Source organism: Dryas octopetala, chromosome 5 (genome assembly GCF_963921425.1).
Source record: "Dryas octopetala chromosome 5, drDryOcto1.1, whole genome shotgun sequence".
In the NCBI taxonomy this organism is placed as follows: domain Eukaryota; kingdom Viridiplantae; phylum Streptophyta; class Magnoliopsida; order Rosales; family Rosaceae; genus Dryas; species Dryas octopetala.
Window position 1 is genome coordinate 5628709 of NC_141370.1, and position 21341 is coordinate 5650049.

General features: G+C 34.7%; 1 protein-coding gene across 1 annotated transcript; it reads right to left on the reverse strand.

The window, feature by feature from the left end:
* Positions 1-5418: 5418 nt before the first annotated feature.
* On the reverse strand, positions 5419-16048 carry LOC147283749 (plant/protein, putative (DUF3411)). The gene is made up of 8 exons (XM_086245264.1): positions 15616-16048; positions 12116-12280; positions 11910-12002; positions 11687-11802; positions 7877-7975; positions 7482-7787; positions 6816-6980; positions 5419-6095 (listed from the first exon to the last, which is right to left on the reverse strand). Exons 1-8 carry the CDS (start codon positions 15952-15954, stop codon positions 5807-5809), a joined length of 1572 nt encoding a protein of 523 aa, XP_086101390.1. The 5' UTR covers positions 15955-16048; the 3' UTR covers positions 5419-5806.
* Between the last annotated feature and the right edge of the window lie 5293 nt (positions 16049-21341).

Here is a 21341-nt window from a genome sequence, read left to right on the forward strand (position 1 = left end):
CCCCCACGCCGAGCAACTGCTCGATGAAAGTCCTGACTGAGCTGTGGCTTCTGCTCATCTTCTTCTTCTAGCTTTCCTAGTCCATGAAAGCCAAAAAAAAAAAAAAACAAGCACCAAGGTCTATCCACTAGTAAATTCATTTGTTCCTCCTTTTCGCTGTAGCCTGTAGGAGCTTCGAGATGTTTGCAGTGATTTTAGTCTTTTGACTTTTGGTTTTACTATTGTTCTCTATTTAATTGGTCGGGACCACTTGGTTATGGGCCCTTGAATACTTCAATAGTTCTAGTTGTGAATTGTGATGAATCTCTCTTTGGGCCTCTAAATTACCCTTTATGAAATCCCTTCTTCAAAGAAAAATGCTATATACTTAAATTAGTTTATAATACTTAATCAAAATAATTGGTTGAAAATAATTTTTACAATAAATTACATATTAACTTAATTTTGATTTCCCAAAACAAAACAAAAAGTATAATTTCAGAAAGGGCCCACATTTTTATTTTTGTACGGGCCCCCCAAATGTCAAGGATGGCCCGGCCCTAGGTTCAACCGTTCCAGCAGAAGCAGAGAAGCCTTCCACTTTTTTTTTTAGTTTGTAGCCTGGCCAAATAATGCTACATTTTCAAAATATGAAACTTCATCGTGGACAATTGTAGTTTGTAATGTTGTTTTCTCTGTTATTGTCGTCCAAATTATTTATTTTTTTTTACACTATGACCCCCCTAGTTAGGGATACTGAATCCGTCACTGCAAGTACCTTCAACCAATAAAAACACAGAAATAAAAAATGATTATATTGGCATGATGTGGGCCATGACTGTTCTTGTAGTTTTCCTTTGTAGTGACATCTTAATTAATATGTTATGAACCAATCCAGATTTGTTTTTTTTTTTCTTTTTTCGGTCCAAGCACAACTGGAGATTTATATTCAGATAAAATCAGAAACGTAATAGTAAAATTTTAAACCAAAAGAAATGATGAAGGGGTTCAATGTTTTCTAAAATAAGCAAAAATGAACCGTACAATGTCAGGACCAGTATTAATATTTTCATGATGGAATGGAAAATTACTAAAAGTGTTAAGACTGTCGAAAACAAGGAGGATATATATGAAAGCTCCATTGACCAATTCCATGTCTTTGGATAGAGAGGGCTCTCCATCAATCATTCAGACAACTCCAAAATGAACCTTCTCTCGGGCCATCAAAGCCGTAGTGTTCGAAACAATTTTGGTCAGTGTGATCTTTTTAGCTTCAGTTTTGATAGATAAGTACAGGGTTTGTTTTGTTCATGGGGTTGACTATAATTCTTGTATTTACAGGCCAAGAGAGTTCGTGATGGCAAAGCATACCGCTAAGACTCGTTTGGATCAAAACAAAGTTGTTCTTTGGATATGGGCAGTGATGAATTGGTGAATACACAAAAAACAAAAACCAATTCGAAGTTGTCAGATTCATCTCCTTCTAGTACTTCATCATCTTCGTCTTGAAAAGGGTAAAAGAGTTAGAAAAAAAAAAAAAAAAGTTATAAACAAGAGTTATTTACACTTACACCCCTAAAATTTATTGTCTTTTCATATATATACCCTCTAGGGTTTCAAAAATTACACATACACCTTCTGAGGTTTCAAAACTGTTATATATAACCTCCTACAGTGAGACAAAAAATGATCATAAAATATACAAAAAGGCATGCCAAGGGGTATAATAGCCTAATACGATTACTCAATATGTAAGATCCAATCTCAATATAAATTTCTTTTTCTTTATTTATTTATTGTGTTCTCTTGCAGGTGGTTATATGCAATAATTTTCAAACCTTAAGAGATATATGTGTAATTTTTTAAGCCACATAAAGTGTATGTGAAAAGACGATAAACCTCAGGAAATATAAGTGTAAATAATTCTATGCTCAATTACAAAATGCACCCACCAATTATGGGGGGTATTTCAGATTGGTCCATGAACAAAAAAATATTTCAAATTAGTACACGAACTAATAGAAAGTTACAAAATAGCACATACGTTATAAATTTCGTCAATAAAAGCGTTAAATGCTAGTGTAGAGAATATTAACAGGATTTTTTTAATAATGTGAACACTAAATTTACACTACATGGATTAATGATGTCATATTTTATTTTATTTTTAAGGGATTAAAAGTTTTTGTAGTTTTCTTTCTTAAGTTTTTTTTTTTATCAATATGACATTATAAATTCATGTAGAGCAAATTTGGTATTCACATCATTAAAAAAACTCACATCATTGTTGTTCAAAGTGACATTTAACCGTCTTTCTTGACGGAATTTGTAACGTATGTGCTATTTTGTAACTTTCTATTAGTTAGTGTACTAATTTGAAATATTTTTTTGTTCGTGCACCAATTTGAAATACCCCTTATAGTTGGTGGGTACATTTATAATTGAGCCATAATTCTATAAACAAAATAAAAACTGATGATTAATAAGGGTAAAAGTAAAAGTTAATAACAAACTTATTTTTTCTTTCTTCATTAATTTTTTCATAAATAATAAAATATATATATTTAAACTATAGTTAACCAAGAAAGTAAAAAATGTCGTTTGTCAAATTTTTATTTAAAGGTAATGAAATAGACTCATAATCTAATTACCAATTTATACAGATATATTTTTTTCTCCTTTTGCTGGGTTAAATTAATTTACGAATGAATGAGTTGGGGACTACCACAACATATAACAGTGTAATGACAGTAGGTTCACTAAATAATGATTGGTACACCTTCATGTCAATATTTTACTCAGCAAAAATAAATAAGATTTGAAAAGGTTGAAATTTAAATAAATCTGTAGGTTTTTTTTTTTTTTTTTTCCCGAAGCAAATCTATAGGTTAAAACTTAAAAGTGCCATTTACTACCTTATGTTTTGATATAAAAAAAATAGTGCCTAATTTTAAACACCCTACTCACCAAAAAACTTTGTCTAAACCCCCACCCATCTAGAAACTCTTTCAAAACCCCCTAAAACTTATAATCCTAAATTACCCTTCTGACGCATGCTGACGCGCGCTGACGCATGCTGACACATGCCGACGTCACTGTAACTGTATTTTGGTGAAACTGTTTTTTTTTTTTTTTTTTGAATTGAAGTTTTTGCTAAAACTCAATATTTCACTAAAACTAAAATCAAACACTGAAATTGAATTTCATTACACTGAAACTGAATTTCAAAAATTCAGTTACACTGAAACTGAATTTCAAAAATTCAGTTACACTGAAACTGAATTTCAAGAATTCAATTACACTGAATTGAAGAATTCAGTTATGAATTCACTTACTGAAACTGAATTAAGTGATGAACCATTACACCTCGACTAAAATGCAATTACACCTTAATTAAAAAACAATTACATCTTTACTAAAACAATTACACTTCACTAAAACAGTTACACATTTACTGAATTCCATTTCACTAAAAAGAACACAGCAACCTTATAAAAAAAAAAAAAAACAACAATACAACAAGCCATTGAGATGAAAGGAGTAGCCAACAATACAACGTCGTCCGATCACCTCATGCGCAACGAGTACACGACAGTCGCCACTGTCTCGATCTGTTTCTACCTGCAAATTTGATTTATCATATTTCAGAACCATAATTTTATTCAAAATTCATTTAAAACTCATGTTTCACGAACTGAAACTGTTTCAAGAACTGAAACTGTTTCACAAACTGAAACTGTTTAATCAATAAATGAAGTAAATTTGTATATACTTATAAATCAATTAAAAAACCCACATTTCTATCCGATTAACATAATTAAGCTAGAACTGAATTTGGGGTGAAACTGAATTTTCAAGAAATGTAACTAAATTTTCTAGAACTGAAACTGAATTTACACCGTTACACTAATTAAGCTAGAAACTGAAACTGAATTTGTTGAATTCAGTTACACTTTTTAATCGCCGAGGTACCTGTTTAAGACTAGACAGTTCAACAAATCAAACAGGGTTCATAAAATTGATCGTTCAACGGCCAAGTTGGGTGGTGACCACCACACACAGTGGCTGCCCAGCCCCAATCAACACACAGAAAATCACAGAACTCACCCAAAAATATTCTCGGACCACGAATTGAGCTTTTAGGATTTGGGGGAGGCTGAACAGCCAAAAAAAACACCCAACCCGCCGCCACAAGTGGCGGATCTAGCGGTTGCAGCGGCAATCCAACATGAAAATCAAGATTTGAGTTAAAACAACCCAACCAATAGCAAGAGCAGGTCGAGGGGACAAAGATTGATACCTGGATCGACGGAAATGGTTGCCGGAACACAGAGATCGCAGACAAGGATGTCGCCGGCTTCTCTCCTTCGAAACGGCGAGCCTAGGGGTCGTCCAAATCTTCTGATGGCACCAGTGGACTCGGGATGACGAGAAGAAGCCATCCATGGCAGTCTGGCACCTCATCGTCGCCGGAATTGGCGGATCGCCGATGAGGGAGCTCGGGTCTGCCTTGACCCGATCCTGCATTGATGTTAGGTTTCACGAAGAGTGGAGGGCAGGGAAAGGAAGAGGGAGGAGAGGCGAGCGTGATGGGACCGGTATTGCCGACAACCGTCGCTGGATAGCGGCGAATGCGCCGGCGACAGCAGCGGGAGAGAGAGAGAGAGAGAGAGAGAGAGAGAGAGAGAGAGAGAGAGAGAGAGAACACAGAGGGGAGAGAGAGAGCACACAGATGGGAGAGAGAGAGAGAGAAAGAGTACATAGATGTAAATAATAAATAAATAAAAGGGGTAAAACTGGAAAATTAAAAGATGGGGAGTCAAACTTGGCTGGGTATTAGTTGACCAGGGGGTTTAGGAAAATATTAAGTGTAAAATTGGGAGTTATGGGAGAGGTAGATTTTTGGTGGGGGTTATGAGAGATTTTTTCTCTAGCTAGGGGGTTTATAATTATTAACATTAAAAAAAATTGGGTTGCCACTTCAAATGTTTCACTCCAATGAATAAAGCAAATTGTTAGAATAAATATTATATTATTAGTTTGATAAAAAGTTATTGAAATTGCTGAAATAATAAGATGTTAAATTTTTTTTTTATTATTTATTGAATAGTAAGTGAGCCTAATTTACTCTAATTTTGATTTTCTCTTGATCAAATTTGACCATGCATTTACTCTAGGAGTCTCAAAATCTAATATGGCACTACAAATAAAGTTTACCCATCATTTGCCCCATCCTTTGATGATGCTAATAGTCTTTTCCTTTTTTTTTTTTTTTTTTTTTTCTATCCACATGAATCTACCTCCATCTCTAAGGCCAAAAAAGAAAGACACCCTATCTCTGCTGTACTTGATCCTTTTATTCCAACGAATGTACATTTTCACCAAAGGGAAAGAATAGTACAAGTTGGTGATATTTGAGCACAACTATATGATGGGTCATGATATCAAGAATCGCTGAATTAGAATAGTATGACAAACTGGAACTGCTAAAATTACAACACGCAAGAATTTTCAATCTTGGAAACATAATTTTGTATTACCCAAAAAACAAAGAAAACATAATTTTAGCTAAAAATTTGAAAGTTTCTGATTTACTAAAATTTCAAGGTCGACACAGTAGTACAATACACTATCAGAAGATGAGAAACTATAAAATGCCAAAAATTAGAAATCTTCTCCTTATATTTGTCATTCAGCAAATCCTCTGCCGGAGATGCCACATATTTCTGCACAGAACCTCCTCCTGGTTGCTCTTTTAAATATTTGACAAGCAAGTTGTATCTCTCCCTCAGGCAAAAAAATTGGACTTTGATGGTGATTAGTTAAACTACGCTGAACTTGCAGTCACCTTCTTCCGGATGATCCTTTTTCTACGTGTCTTAGGAGCTGAAGATTCCCCGTTGGAAACAGAGTCCGAATTTCCCTCTTTGATGCCAAGGAGCCCGAGTCCAGAAACAATCGCATTCTTCGATATAAACCATTTTGAAGACGACTGGTCAACATTCTCAGAAGGCCTGCTGTAAGCCTTCAAAAGATCATCAGACTGAACCAGTGGATCAGCCTCCACCCCAAGCCAAGCCAACCTTGATCTCTCTCCTAATTGAACATTCAAAATCCTGTGTACATTCCCAGTTAAGAGTCAAAGAACCACTCTGATAATAGTTCACATGTAGAGCCAATTTTACCATTTAAAGCAAAACCTAATAGAGTAAGACCGAGAGAGTGAGGGTGACAGATAAATATATCTCTGCAATGCAAAGGGAACTACCAAAATCCAAATATCTCTGGATGAGTTCTCACCATAGTCTGAGAGATACACACTTACATATAAAGACTTAAGACAAATGCTAGTTACTTTCCCCTCTTACCTTCCACACTTTTATTTCTGCTAACCATAAAACAATCTATTTTAGACATGTCATATATTTTAGAAATTTTTTGAATAAATAAACATGAGGGGTGAAGGACTATTGTGGCTCCGCCAGTGAAGACAAAGATGAGAGAACTGAAACATATTTCTTTATGGAGTTAAAATGGTTAGATTTATAAAGGGCAATTATGGGGAAAATATGATTTATGTTTTCAAAATATTAAATGCTTAGTTTTAAGTGCAATATGTGTGGCACAAGAAGAATGGGGATATAGATAGAGGAAGACAGGAAAGCAGCTAGCATTTTCCAAGACTCAAAAAACAGATAGACCAAAAGAAATGTAAGAATGTTAAATGTATGGAAGGACAACCCTCTAAGCATGGGTTACCAGAAGCAGATGTCAAAAAAGCAATTTAGGACAATGTAAGCTTTGGATGCAAGTTTCAAATAGAATGAAAAGCATACCTCAATGCCGTGCTAAAAAACAGCCCCACTCCAATAACATCAAAATGGTTCATCACTGCTCTATCAAACCCACATAACAGCTGATATCTCAGGTTTGCATAAAGTCCAAGGAAAGCACCATAGCCAAGTGCATTTGCTTTCACACTTGGGACCGTCACAGATAACCTGTCAAATAAGTTAACAATTGCATAAGAACTAAATTAGTTGGACTAATTATAATTTAAAAACCTCCTACACTTTTTTTAAGGGAAAGGGAGGGGGGGAGGGGGTTCAAGCACTTTCTCTTCTAATAACCTTTTTTTTTAGTGGAACCCTTTTAATTTCACCAAAAAGAAAGCATCATTTACTCAAAAAAAAAAAATTTGAATTGACATGCGGTTAATTTCTTTTTTTGGCTGAAGATATTCTGTTCAAATATAACTATAAAAAATATGAAACATTTTTTGGTAAATATAAAACCACTCAACTAACCTATTATTATTAACAAACTTCTATAACTGAGTGTTAAAATTTTGTGAAAGGGACTAAGGGTTCAAGAAATGATAGGACTCGTGGTACTTCCAGTGGAAAAGTAAGATAAATTACTTGATATGTTCCTTTTTCTCCATTTTGTTCAATATGAAAACAAAGTAGATATCAAAAACATGTCGGCAATAAATTGCTTACCTTCCCTCCTTTTTATGTGACAAAAAATTTGCTAAAGAACCTTGCACTGCTCCAGCAGTTAGTCCAACCATACACAACTCAGCAGCCTTGTAGAAGAAAGAGTGAACTCTCTTTTGCAAGTCAAATTCCCTCAATGGATAGCTCTTCTCAAATATATTGTTGGGGAGCTTTTGCAACGTATTTTGCAAATCAAACCTGAATGTGTTCCCATATGAACGACAAGGAGCAAGTGACCAAACAACAATAGCATTGCATGCTGTTACTGTGAGCACATTTATAAGTGCCAAATCCCATTCTTGCTTTATCCTATTATCAGAGTAAACAAATATCTATCAGTTTGATATTCACAAGACTTCAGAAACATTTCATGCCTCTGTCATAACATTAACACACACCTGTCCTTACGGTTCTTTAACTCCCACCAAACTGAGCAACCAATTGTGGCAGCCTGCTCTAAAAGAAGCCTATATAAGAAAGCAGGATCTGCAAGCATTCTGCACAGCAAATTAACTTACACATCAAATTTAAGAATTGAAATAACCATTTATGTTTATTTGAGAATTCAATGGACAGCAAAAAGGATCACTCATTTTTCGAAAGTACTAATGAAAGGGAGGACATACAGATATTGCATTGTTATTGGATTACAATAAATGCCTAAAAAACAATCTAACTTATTACATCATAAAATTCAGTCAATTTATGTCTTCACAGTTCCAATAAGAAAATTATCCATAGAGGCACCCATCTTTGACACTTAATTAAATGCCTCTCATTAAGTAATACAACTAAACTGTAGATATGATGTCATGTAGAGAGATTACTCGGTACTAAGACAATTGAAATGAAATATTATAAGAGTGAATCTTAATTTTAAGTGGGTGCACCAATCACAATTAGCCATAGTTATAACTATGATATGGATACCTGCTTTTAACTTCTTAAACACCTACTAAACCATTTAAAAGTAGAAAAAAAATTTTTGGTCAAAGAAAAAAAAAAGTAGAACTTTAGAAAGATAATGTGGCCAGCATCTCATCTATTAACATAGAACAAGCCAGAAAACAATGAAACTAAGATATCTTATTTTGTGTAAATATTATCTGTTTTATATTCCATGTCGTCTGATGAGAAGTCACTTGTTATGAGAACTTACATATCTCCTTCCTCACACAAGCAACACAGAAAAAAACTTTTTTTTTTATCTGAACAAAACGTAAATTAAGAATGCCACTATGAACCAGATTGCAATCTGACTTGAATCATACTGTGTATTAATTTGTAATCATTTTTTTCAAAGTAGAAGTACATGGTGAAATGGCAATCCCTGGCAAAGTAAGTTGCATCAGCTGAACCTCCTAGACCTCACCCCACCTAATCATAACCTCAAACTATTTTTTTTTTTTTAACAAATGAAAGATTATTACTTACAACTGATCTCACATTTTTTTATTTCAAATATTTAGGAAGAAATAAAGAAGATAATCCACCTATTGGAGAATAGAAGTATTTTGTAATTAGAAGTCCAAGAATATTCTGTTTCCTAGCTTGTTTAGGTGTGTGATCTAGGTTTTTTAAATTAAGATATGTTTTTCCAGTTGTGGTTGGATTGTCCTCTATTTAAAACCTTTTGGGGTTATGGTTAGTGTATCTCATTCTTTCCCTATTTCTTTGACAAGTAATCAAAGCACCAATTCTGAAACCTAGTCATCGAAAAGAAAATGTATTCCTTCTGTTGGATGATCCAACAAACTTCATCACATTATATATATATATATATATATATATGTTGTCATACTGTTCTCCAAGGGTTTTCTTTGTTAATCATTTCTCTGTCATCTGGTTGGTGATTTCTATGTCACTAATATTGATAGGCAAACATGGCTTATCGGCTTTTTTGGTTATATGTCAGATTTTGTTCAGACATCTTCACTAACCTTCTTTGGCGTCTCTTCAATTTTTGTTCCAATCGTGTGAAGACCAGTAAAACCATTCTCCCGTTGGGATCAGATCTTGTTGCTAATTTGGTCTTGGTGGGTGTTTCAGTTCGGTTGGGAGTGTTCAATGAGATCCCTATCAAAACTTCTCTCTTGGTTATATTTGGTTGCTAGCCTGCTAGGTGTTGTTCGAGTGCTCCCAAATTAATAGCTGAGTGTTGATTTCTCATGTTTGGTTGCTATATTTTATTCAATTCAACCAGGAGGAGTTTTTTATTGATATTTGTCCCCACAAATTTAAAATATGTATTTTTGTTTTGAGGCCCATTGTGTGAAGCACTTGATGTCGACCTTAGCGTTTTGGAAAGACAAGTGATCTCTTCATGGTGTGGACGCACATGATGTTATCAGGTTTGTAGGCACGCGAAGCCTAAGTTATTGAAGTAAACAATAATATTCTAGCTGTTCTTTACAGGAAAGAAAAATATAAAAGAATCAAGAAGTTGTTGTTCAAAATGTGTGACAAATTGATCCCTTATCAATTTGTGGGGGAGTATTGAGAGACTGAAACATGTTAAAGATCATATTCAGAGAAATTCAAGACTCGGGTGGGGAATAGGGAGAGTGTGAGGTTTGGGAAGAGAGTTGGATGGGAGAAACAGAATTTTCTTATCTTTCCTAGATTATAGTATTATACAGATTATCAAAATCTCTTTTTTTGATGAGAACAAGAGTTTCATTAATTGAAATTAATGAAGTACATAGAGCAATACAGTGGACAAGATGTCAACAATCGTACAAAAACCTAGGAAGCAAGCTCTAGTGTATTACCAAAGCCAAACAGAGTACAAAAGTTGTGAAACAGCAATAATTAAACTGTAATACATGAGAGCCTCCCAATTAGACATAATAGCAGTTATGAAAGTCTGTGTGAATTAATGCTTCGATTGCTGGTTTGTGTGTAAATCAATCTTTTTCGTTTCCCTCCTCTATTCCTTTATCTTGGGATTTGCTTTTTGAAGAAACCTGAATGATGTTTGGAGGTGCGCCAGTGATGGGTGTTTTATGGGTAATTTGGATGGAGATAAATAAAAGGATTTTTTATGATGTTTGGGAGGAGGGGGGGCAAGGTGGATTATTTGTGGGAGAGAGTCAGGTTTTGGGCTTCATATGGGCATCAGTCACTCCAACATTCAGAGACTACTTGTTTTCTGCAATTATGTCTAATTGGGAGGCTGCTGTGTGTTAGGGTTTGACTGTTTCTGTTTTACTAGGGTCTAGAGCTTGTTTGTCTTACTAGGGCTGTTTTACTACACAGTTATTCTCTATTTGTTTGGATTATATAATATCATAGAGCTAACAATCTAGGAACTTTTAGGAAAATGGATATCTTGTCCACTGCACTGTACTATGTACTTCTTTATTTTCATTTAATGAAAGTGAAAGAGAAATTCAAAACCCACAGTGGTATGACACAGTATTTAAGACAGCATAAGCACAAAATCAATTTATTTTATGTTTTTTGTTTTGTGTTTGTAGTTTCTTTGATATTTCTAAGTTCTTAACTATATTTAGGAATAATGAAACAAACTGGGTATGTATCATTTATGCTCCAACTTGAGGGGGATTGTTAAAGAATAAAAGTACACTATAATTAAATACCATTAAAAGAATATTTGGTTTCCTTTACTTGTTTATAGGTGTGATTGTGATTAGGGTTGTACTCTTTTAAAATGAATTTAGGGTTATGAATAATGTAAGTAAAACCCTTTTAGAATTATGATTAATGAATTTCTCTCTTGCTATTTACTCAAACACCACCCAAAGAATACAATTTACTACAAGTATAGAATATGTGAAGACAGAGCACTACTTATGTGGATCTTAGTTTTAATAGCCTGCAAATTTCTATGATCACAGTGTCAGTGTCATGAAAATGTCTTCATGCGTGCAGATAAAGTTTTCTAGAGATTTCTATTCCCACTCCTACCATAAAAAACAGCTTCCTTTCCAGTATGGAAACACATGCCAAACATATTTCTATTTGTATTACATCTTTCTATTGGTATTATGTATGAAATCTTACATGCCAAAATGTATTTTAAATCGAAACACGCTGAAAGATGCTAAAGATAGTATTGCTTAGGACGGCAAAAGGAAATAATTGACAAAAGGACAAATTTGTAACTTAAGAATAAAACTATATTGAGATATCCAAAGAGATGACATTCTAAAAATGGTAAATCTAGGCCAAATAATCAAAATCACCTGCCAATGAATGCCCTCGATATTCCATCAGGAAGTGCTCGAGAAATAAACCTAGTAGTGGTTGGCCTGGCATTGGTTGCTAAAAATTTTACCATTTGAGCAGAGCTGACCAATCCCTGGAGGCAATATTTCATTTAGTATCTAGCCACAGGTGTTCCATTTTTTGATTAGTAGTATCTAACTGAAATTTTTCAGCCAACAGGTGATATAAGAAATACTGCACCATTTCATAAGCTTGCCGGAACCCGGCGGGTAAGTCCATCATTGTCCTCTGCCACTCATTCAATACTGCATCTACAAATTTTCGATCAAACAGCTGGAGAAAATATCATAAATCATCAGTACATCCATAAATTTCAAATTAACATCAGCAAAGGAAAAAAACTCTTTCAAAGATAAGAAATAGTGTTTATGTGCAATATTACCAACCTCTTCAAAAAACTTCCGTCTTCTAAACAGGCCACCCTCATCTCCCTCATCGCCCTCATCGAAGTCATCAAAATAATCATCATCATCGCCATCATCATCACCTCCATCACCACCACCATGATTTAAATTCTTTCCACTATTTCCACCAGCTCCACCATGTGAAAGCTGCAATTTCAAATTATTAGCATTTTCACTAAATACTAAACAGAGTAAATGGAAGGAAACAAAACATGTCAATTTATATATGGTCAGAATTTCTTAATGAAAGCAGAAACCATAACCAGAGTGGAGTACATTGACAACTATCCGATGCAGTAGCAATTGGAATGGTTAGAAAGGCGATTTCCATTTTTGGAAACCTACAGAGATACCTTCAAAAGTAAGTGACCAACCAGGAAGTCACTTCTAGCTTGCGGCTAACGAATGTGGGAATGAGTTCGCTACTGTGGGGGAGATGGGCCTTCCGTCTTCTCTTAGTTGTGTTGAGTCTAATTAGGATATTTTGTTTTTATATTCTGTAAGCTTTTTTTCTTTTCTGGATACCAAGAAAACCCCCAAATCCGCTTCACAGACCTGGGCTCAAAAGTGGGCCTCCTACCGAACCCTACAATCTTTAGAAGGCAGGAAATTCTAGCAAATAGCTAGGTAGGTACCTTCACAAAGATTTGAACCCAGACACCACATGGTAGCAAACCATGGACCGGACCATTCCACCAAACCCTTGTTGGTTTATATTCTTTAATTTGATTACTTTGTAGTATGAAACATAACTTAATTAAGGAAAAAGGTACATTGAAAACGCACAAGATGTCCGTCCTAAAAAGAGACAACAGAAAACAAGCAATAGAAACCCTTGAAGCCCAACAGGACAAGGAAAATCCGCACCTCCCCCCTGACAGGGAATCCACCTCTCTTATCTTCAAAAAACTTATTGCTTCTGTAAGTCTAAACACTCCAAAATGTCACCAAACCTAACACTCCAAAAAATCACCAAACGTGCACAACAACACAAAGTGCTCCAACATGGATTACCAGTCTAGGCAATGCACCCACAACACCAAACACATGAAACTACCTCCCCAAAATATGAGAGGTAAAAGGACAATGCAGAAATATACGATTAAAACTCTTTGCATCTCTAAAGCACAAAGAGCACCAATGAGGGGACAAGCAGGAATTTGGTCTATGTATGATTAATACAAGTCATAGAATTAATCACTAAGACTATTAGAGTCAGAAAAATCCTATATCTATTAGGAAAAGGAAAGGGAATCTATATAAACCCTTGTAAACCTATGGATTAGTAGAGTTCAATAAAAAATTGAACGCTTTGTTTAAGGCATACTTGCCTATGTTTCCAATTTCTCCTCTCTTTTTATTCACTGTTTATGTGTACCCGTGCTTTCAAAGGTGAGACGTACGCCCATCGGGTATTGAATTTTTATAATTGTAAACATGTAAAATAGTAAATATTTTGTCTCCTCTCCTCTCCTCTTCTCTTTCTACTTCTTTCTCCCTAAGCTTTCTTTCTTAATGTCACTTCTCCTATCTATCTATCTATCAATGTAGCACTAGCTTACCTGCGCATTTTACATGCCGCACAATGCACATTTTTTTTTATAGGAAAGATGATGAATATATTCATACAAATTTGAGAAGTACAAACAAAGTGGAAGAGCAGTCCACAAAAACTACAATAGACAGAACATCAGGAACACAAAAAGAAACATTGGTTCCACATTACCACCAAACCAAGTTTTTCTAGACAACCCAACCTAGTTATAATATCCAAGATCCATAAGAGCAACGCCCACACACACCAGTCATTATCTCCACTGAGACACCCAACACACTGCCAATTTTTTGGACAACTTTTCCAGCAATGTCGTCTGCCTTCTCCTGCGATGTACAAACACCAGTTAAAGCTCCAACAAGTTGAAGATTTGCAACCTTATTCAAATCCAACTCAATTTGGTTCAAACGTTTCTCAACCAGCTCATACCAAGTTAGGTCTGATTTGCTCTAATTTCAACCGAGTTTCTTACAACCCGAAAACGTCTGGCCAGTCATCCCTATTCCACCCAAACTAGTTTAAGTCAAAATGACATCCTCCCTACCAGATTCTTCTTGATATTTCCTTCACGAAACTTGTTTTGGCCAAAACTTGTCGATTGTGACCCACTTCAGCTCGATTTTGATAGGATTTGCAATTTGTTTGCCAATGACCATTTGGTCAAATGGTGGCACCCAGTCTCCCATTTGTGGGAGGATGTCCTGAGTTCAAATCTCATGGATGCTAGTTGTTGATAGTCAAAAAAAAGATTTGAATATTGCACTTCCTACTTTGGTAAGAAACTAGTCCTACCTTGAGAGTTGATATTAGTGTCATTTGTTAGATTGACTGATAAGTATGTATTAGGTCTATAAAAAAATAAAAAAATATTCAATAAGTTTATGTTAGGTACATAAAAAATATTCAATAAATTTGTGTTAGGTAAATCAAATAAATCCATACCTATCTATGAAAAAAAAATAATGTTCCTTAGCCTAGCTCTTAATTTCCTTGGGTTGTTATTCTTCATTCAACAGCAAATGCCTTGTCTACTGCTATTGTACTATTCCTTGAAATGATTAATAACATTTGTTCATAAAAAAATAAATCTTCTCAGAAGATTAGCCTTGAATTAAGCTAACCAAACAATAAGCCTTAAATTAAGCTACTTAAAGAACTAAACCTTAATTTTGGCAATGACAGTTTCTTTTCTCCTCTGTTCTTTCTCTATTCTAATCACATCTACACACTCAACTCCCTTCAAATAAGTCAGCATAATTTGAAATGCCAATTTCAGCATACAGTCAATCTTGTTGTCCTATCAAAATTCAAAAATATTTCTAGTTGGGAATTTCATTACCATAAGAAATTCAAACAGGGCGTACCGCCTACTGGCCTAGTTCTTTTATCAAAACCAAATAAATCACATATTCACAAGAATTGGAAAATCGTTGATTTTTGTAGAGAAACGATCATGATTGGGTTTTCTATGCATACTCTGTACCTTCTTTAAAGTAAAAAATTTTAATAAATTTCTACTTTCACAATTAATATAAAATGAAACCTAATATGATTTTCATTCACAAGAATGATAATGCTAACAGACATTTCATTTTTTACTTATGTCTCATCCTTCAGAAAAGAGTACACTTATTCTGGCTTTAATTTTTTCATTCCCCTAAAATTCTTATCTTGTTTATTATCTCTACATTATGCCAGTCACCAGCACCTAAGTCAAGCATTCTATGAAATTTTGTTTCTCTAAAAAGAATAAATTAGAAATTAAACTGAAGAAAAGCTCAACTCAGCCCAGAGGCTAGACCCTCTCGCTTCCTTTGGCATTTCCCACATTTTCTCACCAACCAAACACCTCAAATAACTTGAGAGAAAAACAAAATAAACAAAATAGAGAAGTAATTAAAATTTTCATTTTTTTGAGGGGACTGACCTCGGGGCTAGACTTGGTTTGCTTCTGAGACATATCGAGCTTACCCTTCTCAAGAGTAACCGCACCCAACGCACCAAACTTTCCCTTCATAACCGGACCAAAACCAGCAGTCGCCGATGGAGCCACGAAGCAGCGCTCCAACATAGACATGGACTCTCCATCCACCGCATCCGAAGTCGACGGAGGCGCACAGCACGCCCTCACAGCCAGACCTCTCCGTAGCTTACTAGCTACCAACTGAGCAACCGGCTGGCCCGGTGGACCCATCAGCTTCGGCTTCGTCGGCAGCTGAGTGTTTATCGGCATGATTTGAGCTGTTTGGAACACTGCGTGCGCCATCTCCTCCTTTTGTGCTCTCTAGAGAGAGAAAAGTGAAGAGCCAAAGAGAGGAACAAGGGGTTGGGGAATTGGGGGTTTTGATGGGATGAAAGCCGACTAGGCGAGGACAACTCAATCCGAAAGCGTAGAGGATTTTTTTTTTTTTTTTTTTTGTCTTCCTTCTTTTAATTTGTTCTGACCAGGTGAGTTGATTAGGATATTTTGATGAGTCGACTCGGCCGGCCTGGGTTTTAGGTGGTGAATTGGGGGTCATTGTCAACGTGTCATTGCCTCATTGCTTAACTGCTGCCCACCCAAGCGACGTACCGGCTGGTCTTATAAGCATCACCTGTTCGTCATTGTTTGAGCGGTTGAGCCTTTAATTAATTATGTGAATTTATATTGAATGTTTATATTCTCACTCCATGCCCAATTTTCCTATTTATCTTATTTTTACACATTTTATTAAATTTTTTAAAGAGTGTTGTTATATACACACCTCACTTCCTCTTACTACACAATACACACCCCTCCCTTTGAATTTTTGAAGTTACAAATTTGATCTAATATGAAAAGACAATAAAGGATAATAGGAAAAAAAAAAATAGAACACCCCACCCTTAGCCACTCCCGCCGTCGGCAAGGTGGCTGGAGGTTCAACCTGCCCATTCCCCTCTCTCTTTCTCTCCCTTCGCACTCTTCTAGCTTCCCTCTTTTTCTCTCTCTCTCTCTCTTCTATCCCTCTCAGTCTGGTCTGTTGCAGAGGTCGGTGACCTTGCTGGTGTAACACCCTAAATCTTATTGATTTTGGTTAAGGTGGTGTTACCAAATTAATCACTTAGTTTAGAACTAATGTTCACTTTTTTCAACTTGTTATGGATTTGATTCACATGTTTAGATCAATGGAAAGTTACTTTCTTTTATACACTTGTAATGATTCAAATTATATGCTTATGCTCATTTTTATTTCCATAATTTGTTAAATGGTTATACATGCACAACTTTTCTTGTGGAAACACATAAGTTGCTTAAATGTTTTATTTGTTTTTCTCGGATCACATGTGCATTTAGACCTATGCACATGTGTAATTTTATACTTGAATTAGGTTTAGAATATCAAGAGTTGACCAAAGGAATACCAAAGAACCAACAAGTTGACCTTAGAAACCCTAGCATTGACCGGCCTACACAACTAAGGCTAAAACCTCAAGTTACTTGAGTGAGAGATAAAGAAAATAGCCATAGCATGAGATGTTGATTATGACCAAAATTGGAGGTTGAATGTGCTCTCGAGTTAAGGAAAGAAAAAGAGATAAGAAAATAAATGATGATTTTTGTTTAAAGTGAATTTAAGCAAGGAAAGAAAGTAATGGACTTGGATTGGCTAATGAGCGGAAAATCCTATTGATTGCAGCTTTCTCCAGACCTCCGGGAAAAGCATGAAAAAAAGGCTCGAAATGGTACGATCCCTCCATCAACCCAGAATGAAAGGGGCGATCGCGTAGTTCTTGGTCTGTGAAGATACGTTGTTAGGTGCTCCGTTTTATTTTCTGAATAAACCTAATCCATTAGGCTAAATACTCATTAAGCTAGGCCTTAAGGGACTTGCCAGCCACTTAGAGCCCTCTTAGGAAACCAAAAGCCCTTACAAGCCATCCCCAAGACTCCTTGTTCACGCAAAAACTGAATATGAAGAAGTGACTTTTCAATTTCCCTCTAACAACCATATCCTTCCCTATTAAACAAAGCCTTCATTCAGACAACCATTCCCACATTCAATTCAGGGTCCAACGAGAAAAAGAGAAAGAGAGAAAAAAAAAAAAAAAAAAGAGATAAAGAGGAAAGAAAAGGAATTCAAGAAAGTAAGGAGAAGGAGAAGTGCAGCCTAAACTACCTTCGAAGGGATTCCTAATAAGGAAACCTCCAAACCAGTCTTTTAAGTTCTTCAATATCAGTTCTTAGGATTAAAATGATGGTAGGATGATTGAGATAAGTTGCATTTCGAAAATCAATAGGTTTCATGTTTCACAACCCTTGTTTGGTTATTTTTAAGGGAAAATTTTACAAACATGACACATACTTTGATGGTTGTTTCATTTCAGGACATTAATTTTGCTTTGTGTTAATGAATGACACATACTTTCATTTTGTGTCAATTAAGTACCATATTTTTTTTCAATTTTTATCTCAACTTTGGCCCGACGTCGGACCTATCAAAACTCTACCAAATTTAGCAAACTTATACTTGGTTTAAAGATATGCATTTCCTCTTTACAACCATATAAAGATCACTCAAATCGGATCTTTACAATTTTAGATAATCGGCCCCAAAGTAAGATACCCGAAATTATCCGATTTTTCAAATTTTTTCTCAGAAGTCCGATATGACAATTTCGGGTACCCTACTTTTGGGCCAATTATCTGAAGTTGTAGATGTCCGATTTGAGTGATCTTTATATGGTTGTAAAGAGGAGATGCATAGCTTTAAACCAAGTATAAGTTTGCTAAATTTGGTGGAGTTTTGATAAGTCTAATGTCGGGCCAAAGTTGAGATAAAAATTGAAAAAAATATGGTCCTTAATTGACACAAAATAAAACTGTGTCCTTCATTAACACGAATCAAAATTAATGTCCTGAAATGAAAGAACCATCAAAGTATGTGTCATATTTGTAAATTTTTCTCTATTTTTAAACTTTTTGACCTTACTGCCATGTTTTCAATGTTTGCCTTAATTCTTTTGGAATTTGACAAAATTGTTTTAATGTGAGAAACTAGACATTTTAACCTTTTTTTAGAATTTAGAATCAATAATCACTCAAATGAAATTTGTTATGAATTTATAGTGAATTTTACAAGTTTATGCATTTTATGCATGTTTTCACAAAAGAAAGCATTAAATTTTTATGCACGAATTTTGATACACTTGAAATTTTGATTTTGAAATTTTTACAGTAGCTTTTAAATGTGATTTCAAACCTTTTTCAATTGGTCTCACTCAATTTGGTTCAGTATACACACAAAAATGAGAATTTTGACCAAATGAACAGTGATTATGCAGAAAATTGGTTTCTAGTGTGAGATTTAGCACTTTGAAAACCTCATTTTCACAACTCCAAATGCTTTAAAAAAAACATTTTACATGAGTGTTAGCATGTCTACTAGTTTCTTATGAAAAATCTTGTTCAAATAATTTTTGTACTATTTTATAAAATTCATGGAGTAGGTGCTACTCTTTTGACATTTTTAAGATTTCAATGAAGTGTCAAACTGTCATTTTCCATTTTAGGACCTTTTGGCCTAAACTCTTGGTTTGAGCAAGTCAAAAATCACCACTGGGAATGTTCTAGGAACAAGAGGGAGTCCAATTACCCCTGGATTGAAATTTGGGTTGTCAAACCCCTTGTTTTTCAAAATAAAACCTTGATTTTGGTTTATGTAGCATATCCATTTCTTTGTTATGGTTTTGTTGATGCCTTTAAGCTTTCAATCATGCTTCAATACATAATTTAGAACTTGTGAAGGGTTAGACTTTAATTGTTTTTTTATTTTGAAACCTCGGATGCAACTTAGCTTGTCCAATAAAACATTAAAACCTAGAAAACCCTAATTTTGTTTATAGGATGCCCTTTCTGATTTTGTTATCTTTTAAAATAGGGAAACAACCTACTTGGAGTTGTAGTAAGGGCAAGGATTACAATTGAGGTAGGGGAGCTAGTCCACCTAAACTTTATGTTTTGATTATATCTATATGTATATGTATTTATATATATGCATGTGCTTGGTTTTTGATGCTGCATACTTGTTATCGAATTAAGTGTGGATAATTTGATTTATTTCATGCATTCCTTGCAGCAATAATATGTCATGATAAGTATCTATAAGAAATTGCATAACTCTAGCCTTAGGTAGATTTTCTGTAAACACTTAGTAATGGCTGCCTACTTTGTTTAAGAAAAATCAAACATGTGAAAGCATGTTGATGACTTAAACTTACTTTACCATGCTTGGGAGAATCAATTGTTCAATAAAAGTTAGTCTCAACTGCCTTGGTTTGTATGAATTATTGGTTTGGATAGCAGGCTTTAGTGTTTTAAGTAAATCAATATGAGAGGCTATATTAATGACTTCAACTTGCTTTAAGAAATAAAACTCACTGATTTAGATTTAAATTGAAACTAAAATGAACTCACACTTAGAATGAGACAGTAGGAGCTGCATAATTGGGAACAACTCTAAGGGAAACCTGAACTGGTACCATCACTTTTTAATGATGCATGATTTTAGGCTTGTGAAACTAGCAAGGCTTAAAATCAAAAGTTATGTTGCATAAGTTGGTAATTAGGTAATATGTTTGGTTTCAGATTAAGGTTGATTTCAGTTTAATAAGTCAATTTATTGCTTACATTTTATTAAACACTTCTACTATAGTATGTATATGTGAACTGTGAAATAAACTTGAAATTACATATTTGAAACTGTCTATGGTTAAATACATATGCATTATATTGAATTGGTTCATTTGGGGCAGATTTCCTTGCCAAGGGATCGATCTGCCATTGCATTACATTAACATTCATAGATATTGAATAAAAAATGTATACTCTAATGTGTTTTGAGTGTTTGGACTTCATAATTAGAGATGAGAGGGTAAAATGAAATTTTATCCTTATGTTCAATCCCCTGAAAGTCTGCATACAGGTTTTATCTAGAGTTGGTTATGTGTTTTAAGAATATGCTAGAGGGGAAAAAAAAAATAGGATTATCTACTTTCAATAAAAGACATCTCACTATCTAGACCTACTTAATTATTAGTAGGATATGAAGATAGGAGTAATGAAAATTACAAACTAGGGACAAGTCCACTGTATTTGAATTTTGACAGGTTGAGTTTGTCTTAGAGAAAAGGTATGCATTGCATTGTACTTTATTTTTAAAACATGCATTTACATTTCATGAATTAATTTATGGTTAATTGTGATACTCGTTGAAAATATGCAAATTGCTATTACAACCTGAGACCAAGGAATGATCTCCTTGATTGTTTTATATCATTGTCTTGTGCTAAGGACCTCAAACGAAGTTAATGTGCAATCTTGTTATAAGTTTCACATAGTTTACTTTGTTTTGAACATGTTGATATTGTTTGGATGTCTTAGAAATGTTATGTTTACAAATTTGGCCAGTTTGACAAAAATGTTTAATTAAAGTCTTACTTTCTTATCTAAACTACTTTGAAATGTTTGGAAAATAATTTGGACTAGTTGAGTGTGTGATAAGCTGTTTTGGTGATGCTCACCCTTACAAAGTTTATTAAGTGCAAGAAACCTTAGAATTTAAGATGGTTAGCTTGGTGGATCTTACAAGTTTTGAAGGAGGAAGGATCAACAAGAGAGATAGGTCTCAAAGT

Coding starts and splice junctions, on each gene's coding strand:
- LOC147283749 (XM_086245264.1), bottom strand. CDS start 15,954: ATGGCGCACGCAGTGTTCCAAACAGCTCAAATCATGCCGATAAACACT. Junction 12,281..15,615: donor AAACCAAGTCTAGCCCCGAG/GTCAGTCCCCTC, acceptor TTGAAATTGCAG/CTTTCACATGGTGGAGCTGG. Junction 6,096..6,815: donor TTTTTTAGCACGGCATTGAG/GTATGCTTTTCA, acceptor GAATGTACACAG/GATTTTGAATGTTCAATTAG.